The 22807-nt window shown below is 38.5% G+C and overlaps 1 protein-coding gene across 1 annotated transcript; it reads right to left on the bottom strand.

Annotated features, from left to right (window-relative positions):
- Nucleotides 1-2750: 2750 nt before the first annotated feature.
- LOC307263562 (myosin heavy chain, skeletal muscle, adult-like) lies at nt 2751-22162 on the bottom strand (the record flags this gene model as incomplete). The annotated part of the gene is made up of 39 exons (XM_080044738.1): nt 2751-2894; nt 3281-3376; nt 3579-3683; nt 3939-4109; nt 4601-4726; nt 5257-5460; nt 5929-6237; nt 6701-6825; nt 7044-7209; nt 7556-7739; nt 8218-8414; nt 8787-8905; nt 9001-9127; nt 9703-9975; nt 10382-10498; nt 10760-10850; nt 11076-11221; nt 11594-11770; nt 12284-12526; nt 12823-13078; nt 13513-13649; nt 14268-14391; nt 14791-14908; nt 15201-15288; nt 15432-15496; nt 15818-16124; nt 16476-16646; nt 17115-17264; nt 17733-17851; nt 18190-18328; nt 18682-18785; nt 19090-19188; nt 19304-19367; nt 19690-19782; nt 20132-20246; nt 20348-20375; nt 20809-20965; nt 21347-21490; nt 21962-22162. 39 exons carry the CDS (start codon nt 22160-22162, stop codon nt 2751-2753), a joined length of 5799 nt encoding a protein of 1932 aa, XP_079900864.1.
- Nucleotides 22163-22807: the final 645 nt, after the last annotated feature.

Below are 22807 nucleotides of genomic sequence, written 5' to 3'. Positions count from 1 at the left end.
CTCTCTATTAGTTTCACATAGAAAAAAAAACTGTTAATGTTATGAAATGTAAAACAAAGAAGAAAGATTTAAGATCGTACATCATTTCTACCAGACCATCGTACTTAATTTCATTGGGAAAATTAAATTTGTCCGGAAGTAGGTAGGCGGGCGGAGCCAGGCTAATCAAAATACACTTAAAGCACCAAATGTAAAAATACTCATTATGCAGAATCAGTAAAATGTATCATATATTATTGTATCATAATTATTGTGTTAATGTTGCAACTGGTTTAGGTTGAGATAATCTTAACTACTTGTCCACCTTACAGTATATGCTACTTATCCTGCAGATTTCCTCCCAGGATCAAGAAAGTTTGACTGTAATCTATATTATTACATCATAATTTATCTGTTGATTATACCTCTTGCACTATCAGTCTGAACATGCAAAGTAACTGGTAACTAGAGTAAATAAATGCGATTGAGTAAAACATATAAAATATTTCTTGATATCTGGTGGAGTAGAATAATAAAGTATCAGAACATGTAAATACTCAAGTAAAGTAGCTCAACAGTGTGTTCATTGTATTATAGTAAATGTGCTTTACACAACAGATTATAAAATTGTATTTTCATAAATAGTAGCAGTTTGTACGAGTACAATCTCAAATATCTCTAATTTTAATTTTTGTTGTTAAAAACTTTGACATATTGAACAAATAAACACCTTCTTGTCGGAAAAAACATCAGAATTGTTGCTCTTTTTTGGTTTGAGAGTTTAACATTGCAAAAGGAATACATTTGAACCTGGATGAAGTGTCTCCATCTTTTGGTGATGGGTTTTTACTGCAGGTACAAAGTCATAGACTAAGGGTGACTTCAGCAAACTGAAGAAATAGTCCAAATATACTGTATTTAAAATATTTCTCTTTCTTGAGCGCTTCACATACAAAAGCTTGTAAAGAAGTAAAGTACTGTCTGTGTGTTGGTTTTTTCGCAATAACGTTTTATTTCATCACAACGTTAAATCTGAGATCCTTTTAAATATTTCAAGAGATTTAAAAGAGATGTATTAATATTATTACATTTTCAGATCCATTCCACGGTGCTTTCCAGTCCCAAATACATTCTCAAAGCATTTTTCTGTGTTGGCCAGAATGCGGTTTGGTCCGGGTCAGTGCATAAATAACTGCAGCGTTGACACTATTCCTGGAACACATTGAGCTATCACTGTTTACTTTGCCCGGGCTCCACTGATCTAGGGGATTACCAACACAGAATGCAGACCAGATGCTGTCTATACTATACACTAGTTTTCTTTTGAACATTTTCTGACTGCTATCTTTACCATAGACAGTATTTAAAAAGATATTTACATGACATGGAAGCTTAATAATTGTTTGTCTATTAGGCAGACGGTCAATTCACTGCTTTGGTCTAGGGCTGAAATATCTTAACAACTATCAAACGGATTGTCTTGGATTTTTTTTTACAGACATACATGTTACCCATAGGATTAATCATAATGCCTTTAGTGATCCCATGACTTTTCTTCTAGACCCACACTGATGGTGACACATTTCAAATTTGAGCTAAATGTCTTGACATAAATGTTCACCATAGGATGAATCGGAATTTATTTGGTTGTCCCTTCATTTAACAAAAAAAATCTAGCAGTCTACCACCATTTTAAATTTGTCTGAACATGTTGTTGATGACCAAACATCTGCAAATCTATTGACCTCATTTCCATCAGCCTCAGACAGGTAGACAATATGTTCAAAGCCTTTGATGTACGTCTATGCGCTAATGCATCCATGGTCAAGATAATAATAATAATATTAATTGATAGGTTTTATATAGCGCTTTATTGCTTAGGCACTCAAAGACGCTTTACAGGGTTCCTGGTTCAATTCGTTCGCACACAGTCATACCGGTGGTGGTAAACTACGAGAGTAGCCACAGGGGGCAATTATTTGATGGCTTGGCTTAGCACGCCTAATGTGCACATCTTTCAACACCATGGTCCATGGATGAGATGAAGGCAGCATTACTTTATAGAAGTAAGAAGTAGGCCTAAAGTAGGTCTCCTGGAGCTTAGATGAAAAGGCCGACTTTATCCTAGCATGAGAACTACCCGCTAGCATACTGACAAATTCTGTAAGAAAGCGCCGGCTGCAATGTCTAGTAAGAGTCTTGATGATGACACATTGATTGATTGATGAGACCAATCAGTGAAGAGTTCAGATTTATGGTGCAATGTTTACGTTTTATTCAAAGAGACGCAAGGTTGATTTAAAATACAAACAACACACTCACAAGTTAAAAACTCATTTTCGTATCGATGTGTTACTAATGAGTGGGACAGAACGTCAAACCTCCATGTAATCCTGAAAAACATTATTTTATTTGGAGGGAAAACCGGGAAATTTGTACTGCTTTACAGATGTTTGTCGGGACTTGGGACACCCAGTTTCAAACATGTACTTTTTTACCAATTTCTTTTACTATGATTTTTATTTTTGATATGATGATGAAATTTGATCCAAATGCCTCTTACATATCCAAATGTGGTGATATACATTGTTTTAGATAGAACAGAAAACAGACCAAATGCTCCTTCAAGAAAAAAAAAACTTCTTAAACTTAATCAAACATATTGAAACCTATTGGAGTAGCTAAATGCATGGACACAACACTGAATGCAAAGCTATTTCATTGGAGGTTAATGCTCTTCTGCTTGGTAACTAGTGCAGATTTCTACTCTTCTATTCGGCTTTACTGACAACATCCCGGCTTTTTGCTCGTAATTTATTCAACTGGGATTCTGCGATATCCGCTCGCTCTTCGGCTTCCTCCAGTTCATGTTGCACTTTACGATATTTAGCCAAGTGCGTGCTGGTCTGTTCGTCCTGTCACAGAAAACAATAAAAGGAAAGGAAAGTGTTAATTAGAGCTATAGTGCGTAACTTTTTAGTAGGAATATATGTCAGTTACATTCAAGCCATCGCCAAACAAGTTGATACAAAGATGGTTAAGCCTATCAGCTCCACAAAACACCAGCCACTGGCACAGGAGCTCATACAAATCCTAAGAAGCGCCCACAAAATGTTTCAGTTATTGATTCTACTGCTAAGAAAAAACCTGGACGTACAGCAGAAGGTATACAATCCATGCGCGATCACTGAAGGCTTATCTCATGTGAGTATTCAGACAGTGTTGTTGTATTACTCAGTATAGCTTTAAATGTACAAATACAGCTACTATGTCATCCAGCATTTGTGTATTTTTTACTCACCGCCTCCTCACACTGGCGCTTATACGCTTTCACTTTGAGCTGCAGCTTGTTCACCAAATCCTGGAGCCGCGCTGAATTCTTCTTCTCCTCCTCACCCTTAAATAGAAGAGGTTTTTATTTTCACAAATCACTTTTGCATATTCATATTCAAAGTCAAATTTGGTCAATAAACGACTGAATCTAGAATACATGAAAGAAAAAAATAAACGTTTCCATTGTAATCACATTTTTTGATATGCACCTGTATGACCGAAATAAATACATTAATTTATTCACATAAACAGGATAAACCTTTTACCTGGTAAGTGAGCTCTTTGATTTTCCTCTCGTATTTCCGCACACCTTTCATAGCCTCACCACTGCGTTTCTGTTCGGCATCAAGCTCACTTTCAAGCTCACGGACCTAAAAAGTTCAGTTTGTGTTAATAAATACATTTATTCAGTATAACAGCTTTCACAAAAGAAATTCACAAAGGGCTTCACAACAATAAAAAAGGGAATATAATAATAACAATGATTAATTTATATTCATGGCAGCATTTCATAACCTCAGGACACAGTAATATTTGGATATTCACACACATACATACACATACACTCTCCCTTATACAGTATCTTTCTCCACATGAATGTCTATCTCTCCATCTTGTTTTCTTACCCTGGATTCCAGTTTCTGCAGCTCTTTCTTGCCGCCCTTCATAGCGAGTTGTTCGGCCTCGTCCAGTCGATGCTGAAGGTCCTTCACCGTCACCTCCATGTTCTTCTTCATCCTCTCCAGGTGAGCGCTGGTGTCCTGCTCCTTCTTCAGCTCCTCAGCCATCATGGCCGCCTAGAGGAAAATGTGAAATCACGTTGAAATATCATCTTAAAGGAATACTTAATTAATTTTTATTTTTAGCTATTTTAGAATCAAATACATGCCGCAAGGAAACAGTGCATGCATCTTCTCGTAAACACATATTTTTTTGTTTCGTTGACCTACTGACAAACACATCCGTAGTGGTTTGGGCATAAAAATGGTAAATAAACAAGTCACCACAAGCACACAGGACCGTTTAGATATGTTGGAAAGTTTATCTTTTGACTGTTGGTGGAGGCAGGCTAACACTTTCCATTGACTGCCAGTATTTGAGCTAAGCTAACTAGTGATGAGAGACCTTTGCCCATTTCTTCTTCAAAGATTGGACACACTGTTAACGGAATGTTTTCTGTCGCCTTGTCTTGAACCTGAGAGTGAGGCAACAGGCTAAAAACAAACATTTTTAAACTATTTCTTTAAAGACCAACAGTTTCTTATTTATAGAACAACACTCTACTTACGTCCATTATGGCTTTCTTGGCCTTTTCATCTGCGTTCCTGGCCTCCTGGACGGTGTCCTCCATCTCCGACTGCAGCTGAGTTAAATCAGACTCCATCTTCTTCCTTGTGTTTAGGAGGCTGGTGTTCTGGTCGTTGGATAACATTTAGATATATTACTTATACTCCTGAGTGGTTTGCGATCCACAGTTAAATGCTGATATTGTTGTTGAGAACGGTGTTTTAAGCAAAGAATGTAATCACCTATTTTTTATTTTAATAATCAACATTTAAAGTGACTACAAGGAACTTAAAATGTTTCCTCTGATGATAATGCGTTTGCTCTGGTCTAAAAAGCAGACCTGAAAAGCCTTTCTGTGTTCATGAACGTTACTAAATCAAAGTTTACTTTGATTTACCATCGTCATATTGCCATTCTTAATCTGACAAAGTAACATATAGATACATTATCCATCGCACCGGAGTGATTTGGCATACAAGCGAGTTTGAATTGTTCCAATAGAAGGCACTTGTTGATGTTAAATTGTGCATTTATTATGTGCTCTAGAGGAAATTATAAATATATCGAGATATACATAGTGTATCGAGATATAGTAAAAAAATATTGCAAGCCGTTATCCATATTATTAATACCTCAATATTATTATCATCTATTAACCTGTGAGTGCAGCAGCTGGATCCTCTCGCTGACGTCGATCAGCTCCTGCTCTGCCAGCTTGCGGCTCTTCTCAGATTGCTCCAGCGCGGCGACCATCTCCTCGTTCTCTGCGTTCATCAGAGCGTTACGGCGCTCAGTGATCGCCAGCTGTTCCTTTAGATCCTCCTGAGTGGTGACAGCCTCATCCAGGTGCACCTGAGTGTCCTGGGACAGAGAGAAAAGGTTTGGAGCTTTAAATCTACCCAATGTATTGGTATAAAACACTTGTATGAAATTTCTATATGGGATGTTAATTTTTATTTTTTTCCTGATTGATAACCAACGCTCCTTAAAGGTGGAGTAAGCAATTGTCGAGAACATTTGTCGTTGAAATCACTTTTTGTCAAAATCAGTCAATATCTCTGCAAGATCCACTACCTGTCCGTACTCAGGTGCATTGAAAAAAAATCTGGTTATAATTCACAGCTCAGGCTCTGTAAACAGGTATGTAGACATAGGGTATGTAAACAAAGGAGGCCCACCTTTGCTAGCAACACGCCTGTTTACAGAGCCTATGCTGCTTATGAACACTGGATTTATTTTCAGCCCTCACATTGAAACGTTCTCCAGAATTGCTGACTTCGCATTTAACCATTAACATCCCTTCTTTCTAAGTCCTTAACATTGACAAACCTTGAGCTGCGTCTGTACGTTCCTGTGTTGCTTGGTTGCCTCTGCGGCCTGGTGGTTGGCGTGGCTGAGCTGTATCTCCATCTCGTTCAGATCTCCTTCCATCTTCTTCTTGGTCCGAACCGCGTCGTTCCTGCTGCGCGTCTCGGAGTCCAGAGAGTTCTGCAGAAGGTCCACGGTTCTCTGGTGGTTCCTCTTCAGCTGGTCCATCTCCTCGTCCTTCTCCGTCACACGTCGGTCCACATCTGACTTGATCTGACTCAGCTCCAGCTGAAGGTGCAGGATTTTGGCCTCCTCGTGTTCCAGGGAAGACTAGAAACAGAAATAGAAAAAACCTTATAGAAAATGGCAGTATGACTGTAAACAAAAGACCAGTGGTGGAATGTACCTAGGTACATTAAGGGCATTTTCAGACTGTTTTTGTTCCACTGTATAGTTTTGATCCGCCGAGGTTTGGTTTTACATTGCCATTCTGTGAGTGCACTTAATAACTTTCAATGACATACTAATTTTTTCTTTTTGTGACTGGCGATAGGCAGCCAGGATTTCCTTCAATTCGTCCGAAGGTTTGAACCATCCCAAAAAATGCTATCTCACTAGATATGAACCGAACCATGGTTTGGTTTAGTCCGGACCGAGACCACCTGTTTTGGTCCGACTCACCCCAATGCAAGACTTTGACTTGTACCAGAGTATATTAACAGTCTGGTATTTGTACTTTTACAGTCAATGATCTGTATACTTCCTCCATTGCTGCCAAATACATCACACACACCTCGACTTCCTCCAGTGCTGCCTGCGTGTCTCTCTTCTCCTGCTCCGCTTGCTTTGCAGCTTTCTCCAGCTCATGGATAACTTTGGCAGATTGTCCAACTTGATCTGTGATATCTGTGATCTCCTCTGAAAAGGTATAGAAAAAAATAGTCATTCATAGGTTTAAAACCATCTTTACACAATGCCAATTTCTGAGCATCCACCTTTAACTTTGGAGCTGTATTAGACACATTTTTCTGTTGTTGTTGTAAAAGGTTAAACAAAATATTCTTTATCAAACCCGTTGACGGGTGTTTGTGTTAGAAGGACTTTTCACCATCGAATAGAAACAACAGAATTCTTACGTTGTAGATTTTTGTTCTCTCTCTTCATGTTCTCCAGATGATCCAGAGCTTCTTCGTAGGAGTTCTTGAGCTTGAAGAGTTCCGTGCTCAGCCCTCTGGACTCTCTCTGAGACACTTCCAGATCCGACTGAATCTCCTCATGTTTCTGCTTCCATTCAGCCAGCACCTAACAGAGGAGGAGACAGTGTGTGTTATTAAAGAAGTCAGTGATTCTGGAGAATGCTTGTTGTCAAAATCAATGAATATCTCCTGTTCATACTGAGTGTGCACGAAAAAAAATACGGTGTAAACAAAGGTTATGTAAAGAAAGCGCGCACAACTGTAGCTAGCAACATGCCCATGTACTGTCACACACAGTGAGTACAGTTAGAAGATTAAGAGGAGATATTCACTGATTTTGACAATAAGTGATTTTGACAACCAGCATTCTTGACAATCGTTCACTCCACCTTTAATGATATATAAATGAGGACATATTTCTGAATGACTAAAATTAAAGATTGCCCACGTACCTTGTCAAAGTTCCTCTGTTTCTTATCCAGAGAGGCATTGGCAGCATTTGACCTTTCTATCTCCACCATGAGATCCTCTACCTCCGCCTGCAGTCGCTGCTTGGTTTTCTCCAGAGAAGCACATTTCACATTTGCTGCTTCTGTCATCTCCTCCGAGTCCTGGAGCCGCTGGGCCAGCTTCTTCCTTTCAACACAACATAACTCGTGTCAAATCGACATAAACCCATCAACACTGATTTGAAAAATATGTCTGGCAGCTACTCAGTTTTCTTAGTATGTAGAACTCAAAACTTAAAGTAATAACGTACATTATATTTCTAATGTAAAAAAATCAATTGAATTCTATACAATACAGTTGAGCCAAGTAATTCTTGGTCATACAGGTAACAAACCAAACCAAAATGTTGATTCAAACATTTAACAGTTTGGGTGTCTGAAAAACTTTCTGAACAAAAAAATAATTTGTTGGAACAACTATTACTTTTTGGAAGTCTGCAGAACTCAGAACTTGAAGTTACATGAATTACAAGTTATTTCAACAAAAGATAATTAGTGGCCTCTAAAGTCAAAACAATTTAGCGCAGACAATTGCCTTGATAATTTGAGTTTTCCTAACATTTTTCACATTACAATGGTTCTTCTGTAGTGTAGGGGTTTCTTACTTAGCCTCCTCGAGCTCCTCCGTGCGCTGGATGGCGTCGGTCTCGTACTTGGTTCTCCACTGAGCGACCTCGCTGTTGGCCTTGGACAGACAGCGGTGCAGCTCAGCTTTGGCCTCCTGCTCCTCCTCATACTGCTCCCTGAGGAGATCACAGTCATGACGGGACGACTGCAGACCGTGAGCCAGGGCGTTTTTGGCCTGAAAAACATATACGACTGTGGTTATTTGCTGTTTTTTATCATAAGAAAAATGTAGTTCAGTGGGGCTACATTTTTATTACTGTAGAATTTGAGAATGGTGCCAACAGAAATCATACTGCAAATAGGGTTGGGTTTAAGTTAGGTTACAGTTATAGTTTCATAATACCCAAAGTCTGAAAAAAAAAACCCCAAAGACTTAAGGTTAAGCAGTTTTTAAGTTGAATATCGCATTATACAAAGAACATTTCCATATCCTCACATTTTGAAAAGCTGGAACAAGGAAAGATTTGCAAAGGTTTGAAAGGTTCATTGCTATGACTGTAACAGACTGAATATTAATAAGACCTAATTGTGTCCGTCAGAGTCAGACCTTAACTTCCTCGTCCAAAAGTCTCTTCAGCTCCTCGATCTGATGACTCCCGAAAGACTTCCCTCTGTTCAGCTGAGACAGAGCGCTCTCTTTCTCTTCCAGCGAACGCGTCAGATCACCTGTTAACAATAAATAGGACACAAACTAATGTATCCATCCATCTAAATCACATGCTTTGGATCATTTTTAAGATGTTCAACATTTAGAAACTTACCGTTTTCTGTTTGTAGACGAGCGCTGTGTGTAACATATTCACTCAGAGACCTCTGGGATTCCTCTGCTTTTGTCTTGTATTCGTTCATTTGGTCTTCAAAGCCCCGGCACACTTTCTCCAGGTTAGCCTGGAATATAGACCATCAAACCCGAAGTAAAACATTGTTAGAAAAAATAAGGCCCTATCCACAAAATGATTGCACAGCTGTTACAGCCACTAAAGCTTTGCAAATGAGATTAAGAAAAATAGCGTCCAATTCAAAAAGTATGCGCGAGAAATGTACGCAAACTGTCCTGGTCGCGCCTTTTCCATTTGCATTTATTTAAATTTGGATATATATATTCATAATTATTTGCATCATTTCCAGTAATACCATGTAATTCACAAAGACCAGTGCTAATTGCCAAAGCAGTGATAAAGCTGCTATTAAACACTGTTGAGACCTGTTTAGTCTCTCATTTCAATTTCAATGTAAGAAGCTTTATTGGCATGAATATAACAAAACAGCATTACCACTGCATCATATAATAATAAATAAAAATTCAATAAGAAAATGAAAAAATGGGTAGCTAAGTAGTGTAAATTCTTTTGTGGATAAGGTTCTAAAACAGGGCGGATTGCAGGAGCTATTTCTATGCAAAAATCATGGAGCTATAAATTCACATAATCCATTGTTAGTGGATCTGGCCCGTAGACTCTCACCTTGCTCTTCAGGACGCTCTCCATGTTGCTCAGCACGTCGTCGACCTCCATCTTTAACTCACCCTTCTCCTTCTCCAGTTTCTGTTTGACTCTCTGGATGTTCTCCATCTGCTCGCTCAGCTCTGCCACACTGTCGGCCTGTTTCTTACGCAGCGTAGCCGTGATGGACTCGTGCTGCAGTGTAGATTCTTCCAGATCGCGCCGAAGCCTCTGGAACTCTGCCTCCCGCTTCTTGTTGAACTCTTGCTGAGCGACGGTGGCGCCTCCGGCCTCCTGTGGGTGGTTGTTTGAATGTATTTGAATGTTTTTAAGCCATGCAATGCCATGAAGTAGTGGTGATGTATATACTATGCAGTAGTTAAAGGTGCACAATGTAGCTTTGGGTGTGTCAGATAAGAACATTTTCTATTCTCATAACTGAACTAACAAACTTTATTCACAGGGATATTGGATCCCCGGTAACACTGTTTGAAGTAAGAAAGTTACTGTTTCACTGCATATCATAGTCTTACATACCTTTTTTTGGATTTATCATTATACAATTATTCAATACTAAGAGTAACATGTAGAGAACATATGTTTGGTGAACTGAATGCAGGCTCTGCAAATGTGAATAAATTACCCTCCCCTGAAACTGCACAGTGCACCTTTAACTATAAAGCGACTTTGAAAAGCAAACCTCCAGTCGTTCGCTGATCTCATCCAGCTCTCGAGAAAGGTCTGATCGCTGCTTCTCTACTTTAGCCCGGGTTGAGCGCTCTGACTCCACCTCCTCTTCAAGCTCCTCGATACGAGCCTAGGAGGACATGTGTAAAGATGTGTTAGATAGGTACAGTAGATAGATAGATAGATAGATAGATAGATAGATAGATAGATAGATAGATAGATAGATAGATAGATAGATAGATAGATAGATAGATAGATAGATAGATAGATAGATAGATAGATAGATAGATAGATAGATAAATAGATAGATAGATAGATAGATAGATAGATAGATAGATAGATAGATAGATAGATAGATAGATAGATAGATAGATAGATAGATAGATCACACCTGGAGCTCTTTAATCCTCTTTTGGAGTTGCATGTCGAGGGCTTGCTCGTCCTCAATTTTGCTCTGCAGGAAGCTGATTTCAAAGTCTTTTCTAAAAAGAGAAAATATATACATATTTTGTTATGCACAGAAAACATTTATGGACAACATCTACCCTATTTTTTAACCACTTGACTTCATATCACAGTGGACACAGTTGAACTACAGCAAAGCTACCCCTAGGGAAAAATCTAGTTTGGTTAACTAAAGACACTTGGAATTTATTTTTCAAACTACTACTACTAAGCTACTGAAAATGTATCAATTGAAATGTTACTTTTTCAGTCTCTCTTCCGTTTGCTGTCGTTCGTTCTCCAGGTCCATGATTGATTCCTGGGTCAGTTTCAGATCTCCTTCCAGTTTCCTTCTGGAACGTTCCAGATCTGCTCGGACCTTCTTCTCCTGCTCCAGGGACCCTTCCAACTACAGGACACATTATTCACATCAACCAAACATAACCGAAATATGGCTTATTACCTCGACCAATCCAGTTATAAGATATAATATATAATTTATTGTCCCGTATAGGGAAATTTGCTCCAAGCCACTGCATCACAAAAACACATTTTTAAGGGAGACCTGTTCCCATTTACACATTACCATTCACACACACATTCATACACTGATAGCAGGCTAACTATCAACATTCACACGAGGCAAGGTGGATGCACTTGAGTCATGGTTGTAGACACAACAACCATGACTCAAGTGGCAGGACGGGGATCGAACCGGCAACCCTTCGATCATTGGCCGACCCGCTCTACCACCTAAGACACAGTCGCCCCAAATACTTACATCGTCGACCTGTTGCTCCAGCTTGAGCTTGATCTTGGTGAGTGAGTTGACTTTGTCCTCTTCTGCCTGGAGGTCGTCTAGCGCCTGCTGGTGGACCTCCTGCAGAGCTTTGGTCTCCTTAGAAGACTTCATCAGGTTCTCCTCCAGAGACGTGAGCTCCTCGATCAGATTCTTCACCTAACAAGATAATCAATCAATATAATCAAAAATTTCTATGGCACCTTTCAAACGAATCAAGGTGTTTTTGAAGTGCCAAGTGCTTTACATTGACTGCAACATAAGAAGAAAGCAAAATGGATGCAGGGACCAATGTACTCTAAGCAATAAAATATGAGCAGTTGAAGGGGGAGTCAGCGATTCTGGTGAAAGCTCGTTGTCAGAATCACTTTTTATTAAAAGTGCGCACACACAGTACGGACAGGTAGTGGATCGTGTGCAGATATTCACTGATATTGACAAAAAGTGATTTCGACAAAAGGCATTCTCCAAAATCACTGACGCCACCTATGATAAAAGAAAAAATAAACCTTATTCTCTGTGGCAAATGAAATGAAAGGTTTCTAAAATGCATGGACATCATTATTTGACACTTTGGTATCATTTAGCATGACTGTATAACATTATAACAACATTTATAGGTCAGAAAAATATTTTAAAAAAAGCATAATAGGTGCTCTTTAAAGGAACCACCTTATTCTCGGTGGCGTATTTCTCCTTCTCCACTTTGGCGATGGTGATTTCCAGATCGTCGATGTCTCTCTTCAGTTCAGAACACTCGTCCTCCAGCTTCCGTTTCTTGGCCGTGATCTCGGCGTTGATTTCTTCCTCTTCCTCCATCCGCTCTGAGAATTCTTTCACTTTAGCCTCCATGTGGATCTTGCTCTTGATCAGGCCTTCACACCTCTCCTCGGCATCGCACAGGTTCTCCCTCTCCTAAGAGCAGGGGCACAGGTGGGGTTTTATAGCATTAGCAGTGCAGTAAAAGTGTGTGTTATTTTATTGTACAGAATCATTTTTAAATAGGTGCAAAGAGATTTCTGTAATGTTATTGTGTTTTGTGAAATGTCGTAGTGTTTTTGACCTTCAGGGCCACTGTACATCTTAAAAAAATTCACATATTTCACATATTGTGCATTGTGTGTGTGTTTAGAGATAGATAGATAGACAGACAGACAGACAGACAGACAGACAGACAGACAGACAGACAGACAGACAGACAGATTACATACCGCTTGTATTTGAAGGTAAAGGTCATTTTTCTCAGAGACCAGCATGACCATTTTCTGCTCCAGCTCTTTGCGTCTGGTCTCTGACTTTGCAAACTCTTGTTTGAGTCGAGTGAACTCCTCTTTCATATTCTGCATCTCCTTCTCGGCCTCGGCGCTGCGTAGTAACGGCTTGATCTTGAAGTAGAGCTTCATCCACGGCCAGTTCTTCACGTTCATGAACGAGCGGATGTTGTACTGGATGACGAAGATGGATTCTCTATGGAGTGAAAAAAAGGAAAACAAGTAGTTTAACAATCTAGGCTATTGGTAGGATTGAACTGGGGTGGCTACGCTTAAGAAAAATGTAATGACTTTTCCACAACCCTTTTAAAGATACAGTGCGTGATATTTAGTGTCATTCCGTGGTGAGATTCCAGATGTCAATGCTGCCTCATGTCTTTCCACAATATCAAGTGATGAAGTATATTTAAAAAGTGTAAGGCTGTTAAGTTTGTCCATTCTGTGCTACCGTAGAAACATGGCGGTGCAACATGGCGACAATCCCCGCTCCTATGTAGTTATAAAAGGATCATTCTAAGGTGAAATAAAATTTCAAGCGATTGTACAATATTTCTAATTTTATTCCCTGAATGTACCTGCACTAGAAACTCCACATATATTCATCAAACTAAAGCTGTAAGCAGAATGTACCTTTTCTTGGTCATCTCCTTGAGTCGTTGCCTGGTGACGTAGCCCCGGGCAACAGCCTGGATACGAGTCAGCAGAACGCTCAGACGTTCATCCCTCATCTCCTCCAGCAGACCCAGTAGACCAGCTTTGAAGAACACCTGGAAAGATATTTGAGTGGGAATTTTAATTTAATATCATTTTGCGGTTGCCTAGGGAATATTGAGCTAACTATCTCCTAATTATTCTACATTGGTATACTGTATGTCTGCTATAAATGGTAGTCTGTGCAGGAATTCAGCCTAAATCTATCAGTCATTGGCTGCTCTTAGGGCACCTTTGCTGCATGTATTCTAATGCTGCTTTTAGAGCACCTTACAGTATTTCCATCCAACATCCAACAAGTTGCCCTAAGAGCAGCCAATGAATGCTGCATGGAAATACTGTTATGTGCTCTAAGAGCCGTATTAGAATATTGATTGGGCGGCCGAGAGAACCAATGGCATGCAATCCTGCCCTCAGAATGTATTTCAATAACTGAAAGTCCACTCTGCACTTGAAATGACCTGTATTTCTGGTTTTACTATTTATAGGTATGTGTTTGAATGAAATTAAGATCTTTATTAATTCTATGAACTACTTTCCAGCATTTCCAGTAATCAATGTAATGTTCTTTGGATTTTTTCCAGAGCTGTCAGTAAATTATTGACTAAACTGTAGCCTTAAGAAGTTCACGTACAGTATAGACACAACCATTGTCTGATATTTCTGGTGAATACCTTTGTGTATCCAAATCTATACTGGGCGTGGTCGACCTCAATAGAAGAGAGCAGTTTCTCTGAAGCCTTCTTGCTGTCCATAAACTGGCCTTCAGGGATCGCACTGGCGTTCAGGATCCGGTATCTGACACAAAGAGAGTTCAGGTTCAGAGTCGAGTGAGTTTTTTTTTGTTGTCTCTTATAAAATCCCTTATATGGGCGGTTTCAAAACTGTAGTTTGTCTACAATAATGCAATTCACCACATGAAATGTGGTTAGTTTTCTTGTTGGACACCTGGGTTTAATTTTAACGGACTCAACGGTACAATAATAATTCTATTACGTATAATGTTGATGACTCAACTTCATTGTAAATGAGGGTCCCCTCTCAATGATCTCTTGAGTATAAATAAAGGGTAAATTAAATTAAATGTTATTTTTATATGCCGCTTTTCTAGAAACTGAGTCAGAAACTCAGAAAGTCACTTTAGTCACCCATGAAAGCAATCTAGCACATCAGAAACAAAGTGGTGTGAATCATCACCTTTGCCTGAAGTCTCCGTAGAGGATCCTGCTGGGGAATCCCTTCCTACAGATCCTGATCCCCTCCAACACACCGTTACAACGCAGCTGGTGCAGCACCAGGTGGTTGTCCATGGAGCCTACGGGACAAGACATTATGTGTTAGATGAGTAGATCAACAAACACTGATATTAAAAGATCTATAACATCCACATTTGCCTATTGAATATGTGCTGGAGCTAGCAACTCATTAGATTAGCCTAAAAAAACAGTTAACGGTTAACAACCTACTTCTCTAACGTTCACAAATTAACATGTTTATCTCTTCAGTTTAACCCATACAAAAACCCAAAGAAAAGACGCCAAGATGTGAGAGATTTTTCTCATCTATCTTAAACTTAAAAACTCAAGTCGTCTTTAATTTCTCGTTACCCGGTATCTTGGCTTCATTGGGGATAATGCATCTCACAAAGTGTGGGTGTGTGGACCGGAGGTTGGACATCAGTTTGTTCAGGTTTTCCTGAAGTATTAACACAGATTATGATCCGTTAATGTGCAATCAGTTGATCTTCATTTAAACATTTTAAATTTAGAAATATAAAATTTAATAGAACGTTTGAGGATGTTTGCTGGTGGTATCTGAGTGATATCACTTATTCTTACCCTGAAGAGAGCAGAAACTGTTTGGAAGGAAGATCCCTTCATCCTAAAACTCTTCTTAGTTCCGTCTGCAGCAACAGAAACAAAGAGAAACATTATGAGCTATGCAGTAAACTATATAATTAATATTAACATTCCCACATGGATCTGGCCAATCAGAGCAGACTGGGCTTTTTGGAAGGGGGACAGGAGCTAAAACGGAGCATTTCAGACAGAGGCTGAAAAAGGCAAGAAATCAGAATAAACTAAATGGGCAGTGTGCGATAAATAAAGTTTTTTTTTACAATAAACCATGAAAATTGCTTCTAGAAGACACCCAAAATACACATTTGAACCCAACAATTTGCATGATACATCCCCTTTAATATGTCTATAGTCTGTGAACTAACCATCAACAGAAGCGTATGTAGCAAACAGCTGAGAGAGCAGTTTTAGAGAAGCTTTCTGGTAAAGTTGCACCACCGTGTCGTTGAGAGGATCTTTGTTCTTCTCCAGCCAGCCTGAGATGTTGTAGTCCACGGTGCCAGCATAGTGCATCAGACTGAAGTGGGCCTCTGCCTTTCCCTTGCTGGGTTTGGGCTTCTGGAAGATGCTGTTCTTGCCCAGGTGTTGGTCGTACATTTTGCTCTTGAAGGAGCAGTCGGTCGCCTTTGGAAACATGCACTCCTCTTCAAGGATGGAGAAGATACCCATCGGCTAAAGGACAGAAAGCAGGTTAGTGTTGGATCTAATCTTGATTTAACCCGTTCAGAACCATACTATGATCCAAAAAAAAAAAAATTGTTTAGTTGTTTCTACCCTAAGTGAACCAATAAATACTTTTTTCAATACTCTGAACCACAAATATCAACTTCTAAAGCACTTACACATCATCTAAACTCTACTATAACCAATTCAGATTATTTCAGAAGGATTTGTTAAAATGTTGTTAATTGTCTGATTTATGATACATGTTGTTGTTAAAAACATGCCAAAAATGCATTTTAAAGACCTGTACATTGCTTTTTTAAATTAAGGGTAATTCATTTGAAAAATAAATTGACATACCTTTTCAATGAGTTCAATGCAGGCGGCCAAGTCCATACCAAAGTCAATGAACTCCCAGTCTATCCCTTCCTTCTTGTATTCCTCTTGCTCCAACACAAACATGTGGTGGTTGAAAAACTGTTGCAGCTTCTCGTTGGTGAAGTTGATGCAGAGTTGCTCCAGACTATTCATCTGAAGTAAACAACAACAGTTATATCAACTAAATCATTCTTAAAGCCCCTGCAAACCCAAATCCACAAAATCCTTCTGACTATGTCATTTAGGGAGTTGGTTGCATGAAAAAAAGAATCTGAAAAGAGTAAGGCATATTTATCAATCCAAATTGAAGATATTGTCATTTAAGTTGAATAAACTTTTCGGAAAATCGGTTTAGATGAGGCAGGCCATGATCTGGTTCTTATGACACAATACATTTTTAAAACCAATGACGACAGTGCTCTGCCCGAACGTGTCTTCAAAAACTGAGAGTTGCCATGGAGACCGTTTGATACAGTAAAAAAGCAGTTTTTTAACAAATCTTTTAACTTCAGATTTTTGACACCAGACAACCAACTTTGATTTCATATATTGAATTTTACAGAGACCAGGTTTACAGAGCCTTTAAATGTGGATTTCTTTCTAGTCCCATTTCATATTTACCTCAAAGATCTCAAACCCTGCGATATCCAGAACTCCTATAAAATGCTGTCGGGGGAGTTTGGTGTCCAGCTGCTGGTTGATGCGTGTTACCATCCAGAGGAACAGCTTCTCATACACGGCCTTCGACAGCGCGCCCATCGAGTTATTCACCTGCAAACAGTATCAATGATTAGAATCATCATGTAATACAATCATAAAATACTCACACAAATCTAAACTATTGATTTATAATCTATTTCCATGTGCAATAGGTATCTGTGCTATAATTTAACTGCACAAATCACTTAATTGATAATACAATATTGAATTATTATTACTATGCGGTTGCAGTACTATTGAGATAGTACCTGTTGATCCAAATATTTTTTACAAATACTGAATATATAATTTTTTACATAGACTCAATAAAATCCATTTAAAAACTACACAAATCCCAGCTGTTTTCCATTACCTATTCCAGACCTGCACATATTCTTCTTACACTTTATTTCCTTCTTTATTTTTCAATACATATTTCTATTGTAAATAGATTAGATCCTGACCAAAAGTGGTCTTTTTAATTTAACTTTAATTGGGAGCAAAACAAATGTTCAGGTGTATTAAACATATCCGCTGTACCTGCTGTGGAGTCTGTCCTTTAGTGACATACTCATTCCCGACCTTCACTCTGGGATAACACAACGCTTTGAGCAGATCAGCAGAGTTCATACCCATGAGGTAGGCAACTTTGTCCGCCACTAAGGGATGGAAAACACACAAGGGCATTTAAAGCACAAACTAGGCTTTACTATAACATTATTTGCGATTTCAGAATCTTGGGGATTAATAAAGTATCTATCTATCTATCTATCTATCTATCTATCTATCTATCTATCTATCTATCTATCTATCTATCTATCTATCTATCTATCTATCTATCTATCTATCTATCTATCTATCTATCTATCTATCTATCTATCTATCTATCTATCTATCTATCTATCTATCTATCTATCTATCTATCTATATTCTGTCTGTCTGTCTGTCTGTCTGTCTCTCTATTTATATCTACAACACATATACAAAGACATCTCACCCTCAGTGCCGTCGGGCTCGGCCTGCTCCTCTCGCTGCTTCTGCTTGAACTTCATGTTCCCATAATGCATCACTGCTCCGGTCAGCTTGTAGATGCCGATCTTCTCCTCTGTGTTGAACCCCAGGATGTCAATGGCACTCTGAGGAACAAATACAGATGTTAAAGTATCAAGATAAGTATTGTTTCACGATTACACAATATTGTCATATAGTTTAGTTTAGACTTTTTATAAAAGGATAAAAAGCTTAATCACTTAAACAGTAGATATACGGGAATTTTCATAACATCCACATCATAAATAGTTCTTATTCATTCTGCGATTTCAACACATTCCCAGCCGTTTGATGGTAATGTTTATGTTTTTTTTCAATCTTAATTTTTATCAGGTACACGTACCATATATACAAAGTACATTCAACTCATACAATGAGAACAGTGGCTAAGTACCAGATTTAGCTTTGAGCTTGATTATTGGACCATTTGTTCACTCACGTCAGTGGCCATCAGCTCCTCTGTGTCATCGATGCTTTGAACTGTGATCTCTCCCTGGCTGATGAAGGGATAGTCGTACGGGTTGGTCGTTATCAGCATCATCTCTGGAATATACCACAAAAAGTATTGATTTCAATAATCCATCTGGGGTGACAATCAACATTCAATCAATATGTTTTCATAAAGCCCATAACAGTAACCAACAGGTCTCAAAAGTGTCTTACATCAAGGACATAATAAAACCAAACACACAGTAAAATCAGAAAATCTTACATAATGGCAGGAGGAAGAAAGGAAAATGAGAACAAAAAAAAACATTAAAATCAATTTTAAAGCAATGGTGGTGTTTGCAGCGTTGCTTTGCAGAATAACACACATGAATTGAATAGTTAAAGGTATTTTACTCACCTGGCAGATCTGGCTTCTTGTTTGACATGATCTGATAGAAGATGTGATAACTTCTCTCCGCCGGCAGCTGGAACGTCACTCTGGATTTTTCCAAAAGGTCTAACAATAGAATAAATACAAACAGATAGGCCTATAAATGGTAGAAATATACTGTATAATATAAATACTAAGACAAGCAGTTGAAAATCAGTGGCACCGATATAAGCGTACTTACATGTTTCAATATCAGCTGATGCCAACTTCCCCTTTGTTCCAAAGTGGATGCGGATGAATTTACCCTGGAAGAAATATTCAATTATGTTATTTACGTAATTTACGTAAGTTTGATATAGACACAGTATAATAAAACAGGATTTAAATTTTTTTTTAGCATTTTTTATGCTTTATTGATAGTGTAGTTGAAATGGGGCAGAGAGGGGAGTGACATGCAGAGAACGACCGCGGGCTGGAATCGAACCCGGGTCTGCTGCTGGCCGAGGCCCATGCGGGGGACGCCCTACCAACTGAGCTAAGGGCGCCCCTGGATTTGACAAGTTAATAATACAATGAGGTGTTATATTGTCCCCTCTCAGCTTCCGTACTGATCCCATCTAAACTCACAAATCGTGATGAGTTGTCGTTCCTCACGGTCTTGGCGTTCCCGAATGCTTCCAGTAGAGGGTTGGCCTGGATGATTTGATCCTCCAGATTCCCCTGTGACATCACACCAACAATATTAACTTAACACCCGGGTTTTATGTCTTAATCAATAAGCTAGAGAAGTATTTATCCATATATATCCATTTACATGTCACACAAACACTGCAGTCTATGCTTGTACAGAGCTTGGCAAAAAGGCATTTTCTGTTCCTCCCCCTTCAACCTGGAATACACTGTAGCTTGATACCACTAGGATTCGGTATCATCATTTTAAGGGCAATGGAAAAGGCATTATATATTCTATTACATTATAAGTTTTCCTGTACTTGGCACTTTCATTTGAAAATTTAACTATTGGTAAATCTGTACTATTTGTTTAAAAAAAATTAAAAGTTGACTGAACCTTTATTTTGCCGCCCGGTTGCTCTTTCTTGCTGGAGTCTCCAAATGATGCAATTGTTGCAAAGTACTGGATGACTCTCTTTGTGTTGACCGTCTTCCCCGCACCGGATTCTCCACTGACAGAAACACCAGAAAGACAACATTAGAATGAGTGATGGGACAATCAAAGTTTGTAGAGTAACTATGAAATAAAAGACGGACATAAAGTTACACTTACGTGATGAGGATAGACTGATTCTCGCGATCTGTTGAAGGGAGAGAAAAAGGATTGGAATCAACATTGGTTTATTTCAGTTGTTCTTGAGGAAGAACTTAAACTTTGAATTAGTTATAGTCACATTTTTAGTCATTTGTACGGAAGCTGAGAGCGGCCATACTTGTATATTTTTTTTTCCATCATCTTGTTATCACGGATAAACAAAGCTCATTTATTAAGACAAATGAAGTAAATATTAATCTCATAGTTCAACTTAATGCTATATTATCAAAGTGAACTTTATGTCACATGCTTGAAGTAAACTAGAAAATTAGCTTTAATTTAAAAAGTTTTTCTCAAATTACAGTTTTTTATCATTAAAAGCATAAAAAAAATTCATACCAATTCTTTTATACTTTTGTACCAAAGTGTTTCTACACAGTTAAAATATTGTGACCATTGTGCATATGATGAGACTAGACCTGTGAGCATGAACTGATAGGCGTTGTCAGAGATGGAGAAGATGTGTGGAGGAGCCTCCTGACGTTTCTTCCCCCGGTATCCGGCCACCACCTCAGGGTTGTAGACGGGGAGGGCTTTATACGGGTTCAGAGTCACACAGAAGAGACCGGAGTAGGTCTAAGAACACAGGAGAGTAGGTTATTCCATGTAGTGGTTTGTTGCATGTTGAAAATGCTCCTAAAGCTTGCCTCAGATTGGAGTATTAAAGCGACGAGAAATATATATATATTTTTTTCATCTTTGCTATCATCGTAAGGCAGAAAATGGGCTACCACCTAATTTTTACTGAAAACAGACGTTGCTCTGAGATCCCGGAAATTCAAAATGATCAATATCTATCGAACTTTACCACAGTCTTGAACTGTCGAGATTATTCTGAACATTTTGACTTTTTTCTCAACGTTTTTCCGTCCTGTGGCCCTAATACTTTCCATACTTTTATGGATTTAAATATAAAATTAAAATGGTATGGAAACGGTATTTTGTGTGTGTAGTTACATAGATCATCCATGCGGCGTAGCGTTCCTTCAGGTTAAAGAGCACGGCTGGTTCGTGGAGATGTGTCAGCAGAGCCATGTCCTCAAGCTTATCAAACTTGGGAGGGTTCATTGGGCGGATGTCATCCAGAGTAACCGTGACAATCTGTGGAAGAAATTCCATTTAATAGTCAAAAACAAGAAGATTTGATTATTTAAAGGTGCATTTTGTAACTTTGGGTGTGTCAGAGAAGTGATTTTTGTAGGTATATTCTCATAACTGAATAAACAAAATTTCCTCACAGGGAAATTGGGTGTATGGAAGTAAGAAAGCATCCTGAAAAGTTACTGTTTCACTTTTGTTGCTTACAGCAGCAGGGCCCACAGGTTTGTTCACAAACATATTCTAGTCTTACGTTTGGTTCCAGTTCCCTCAACATTTATTTATTTATGATGATAGAATTATGCAATACTAAGAATTACATGCAGAGAAAATGTGTTTTGTAAACTAACTGCAGGCTCTGCAAATGTAAATAAATCCACCTCCTCTGAAACTGCATAGTGCACCTTCAAAAGTAAACCTACCGATGATTAGATTTGTTTGTAGTTCAAAAATTAAACTACAAAACCCACCTACCTTTAAATCCTCGGTCTCCACGGTGACCTTGCATCCATCTTGGCTTTTGATCTTCCCCTTCACATATTCTTGCTTCGGGTCAGGCACAAAGACGGCTGTTTTGGCATCAAATGGGGTGTTTTGCGCCGCGATTCTCTCCCGCTCTGACTTGCGGAGGTATGGGGCGGCCACCCCGTATACTTCCATCTCGACGTCGCCCATTTTATCTAGATGCATGAGTGGGAAAAATACATATGTGCTCAGAAATAGTCAACATGTACAATGTAAGTTTGCTTTTTGGAGTGTCTTTTTCTACTGTAATTCTTAGAGAGCCTTTGAAACTAAACTATATCATCTGCAAAGCAACACCCCCAAAATAAATCTAGCGTATTTTACAAAAGTATTTAACATACACATTTGTCCTTTTTCTTCTTTTTTTTCTCTCTTGTCTTAGTTTGTATGTATTGTCTGGTGTTGTTTGTTTGCTTATTGTTACAAAAAAAACAAAATAAAAAGAATTATAGGAAAAAAATAAAAATAAAATCTAGCGTGTTTTGAGCTAGTAGAATATTTTTGAAAGTTATCGAAACTGGTTTTAATTAAATTTTTGTCAATAGAAATACATTAACTAATTTTTTCTTACTCTTGTTTAAAAAAAAAAAGGTTTATTTATTTTTCATAGGCTTGGTACAAAGCAACACATGATAATTGAATAACTCGAGCATACAAACACCCAAGAAAGATAAATTAATAAAAGAGAAAGGAAAACAATATAACAGAATGATACAGGATCCCGTAATATATTTCCGATTTCACCTCACTTTCAGAGTGAATGTAGGGGTAGACAATAGTGATTTAAAATAGCAT

The sequence above is a fragment of the Ammodytes marinus genome (genome assembly GCF_949987685.1).
Source record: "Ammodytes marinus genome assembly, chromosome: 16".
Taxonomy (NCBI): domain Eukaryota; kingdom Metazoa; phylum Chordata; class Actinopteri; order Uranoscopiformes; family Ammodytidae; genus Ammodytes; species Ammodytes marinus.
The sequence above is the reverse complement of the archived record's forward strand: the minus strand, read 5'-3'. Positions and strand labels throughout refer to the sequence as shown.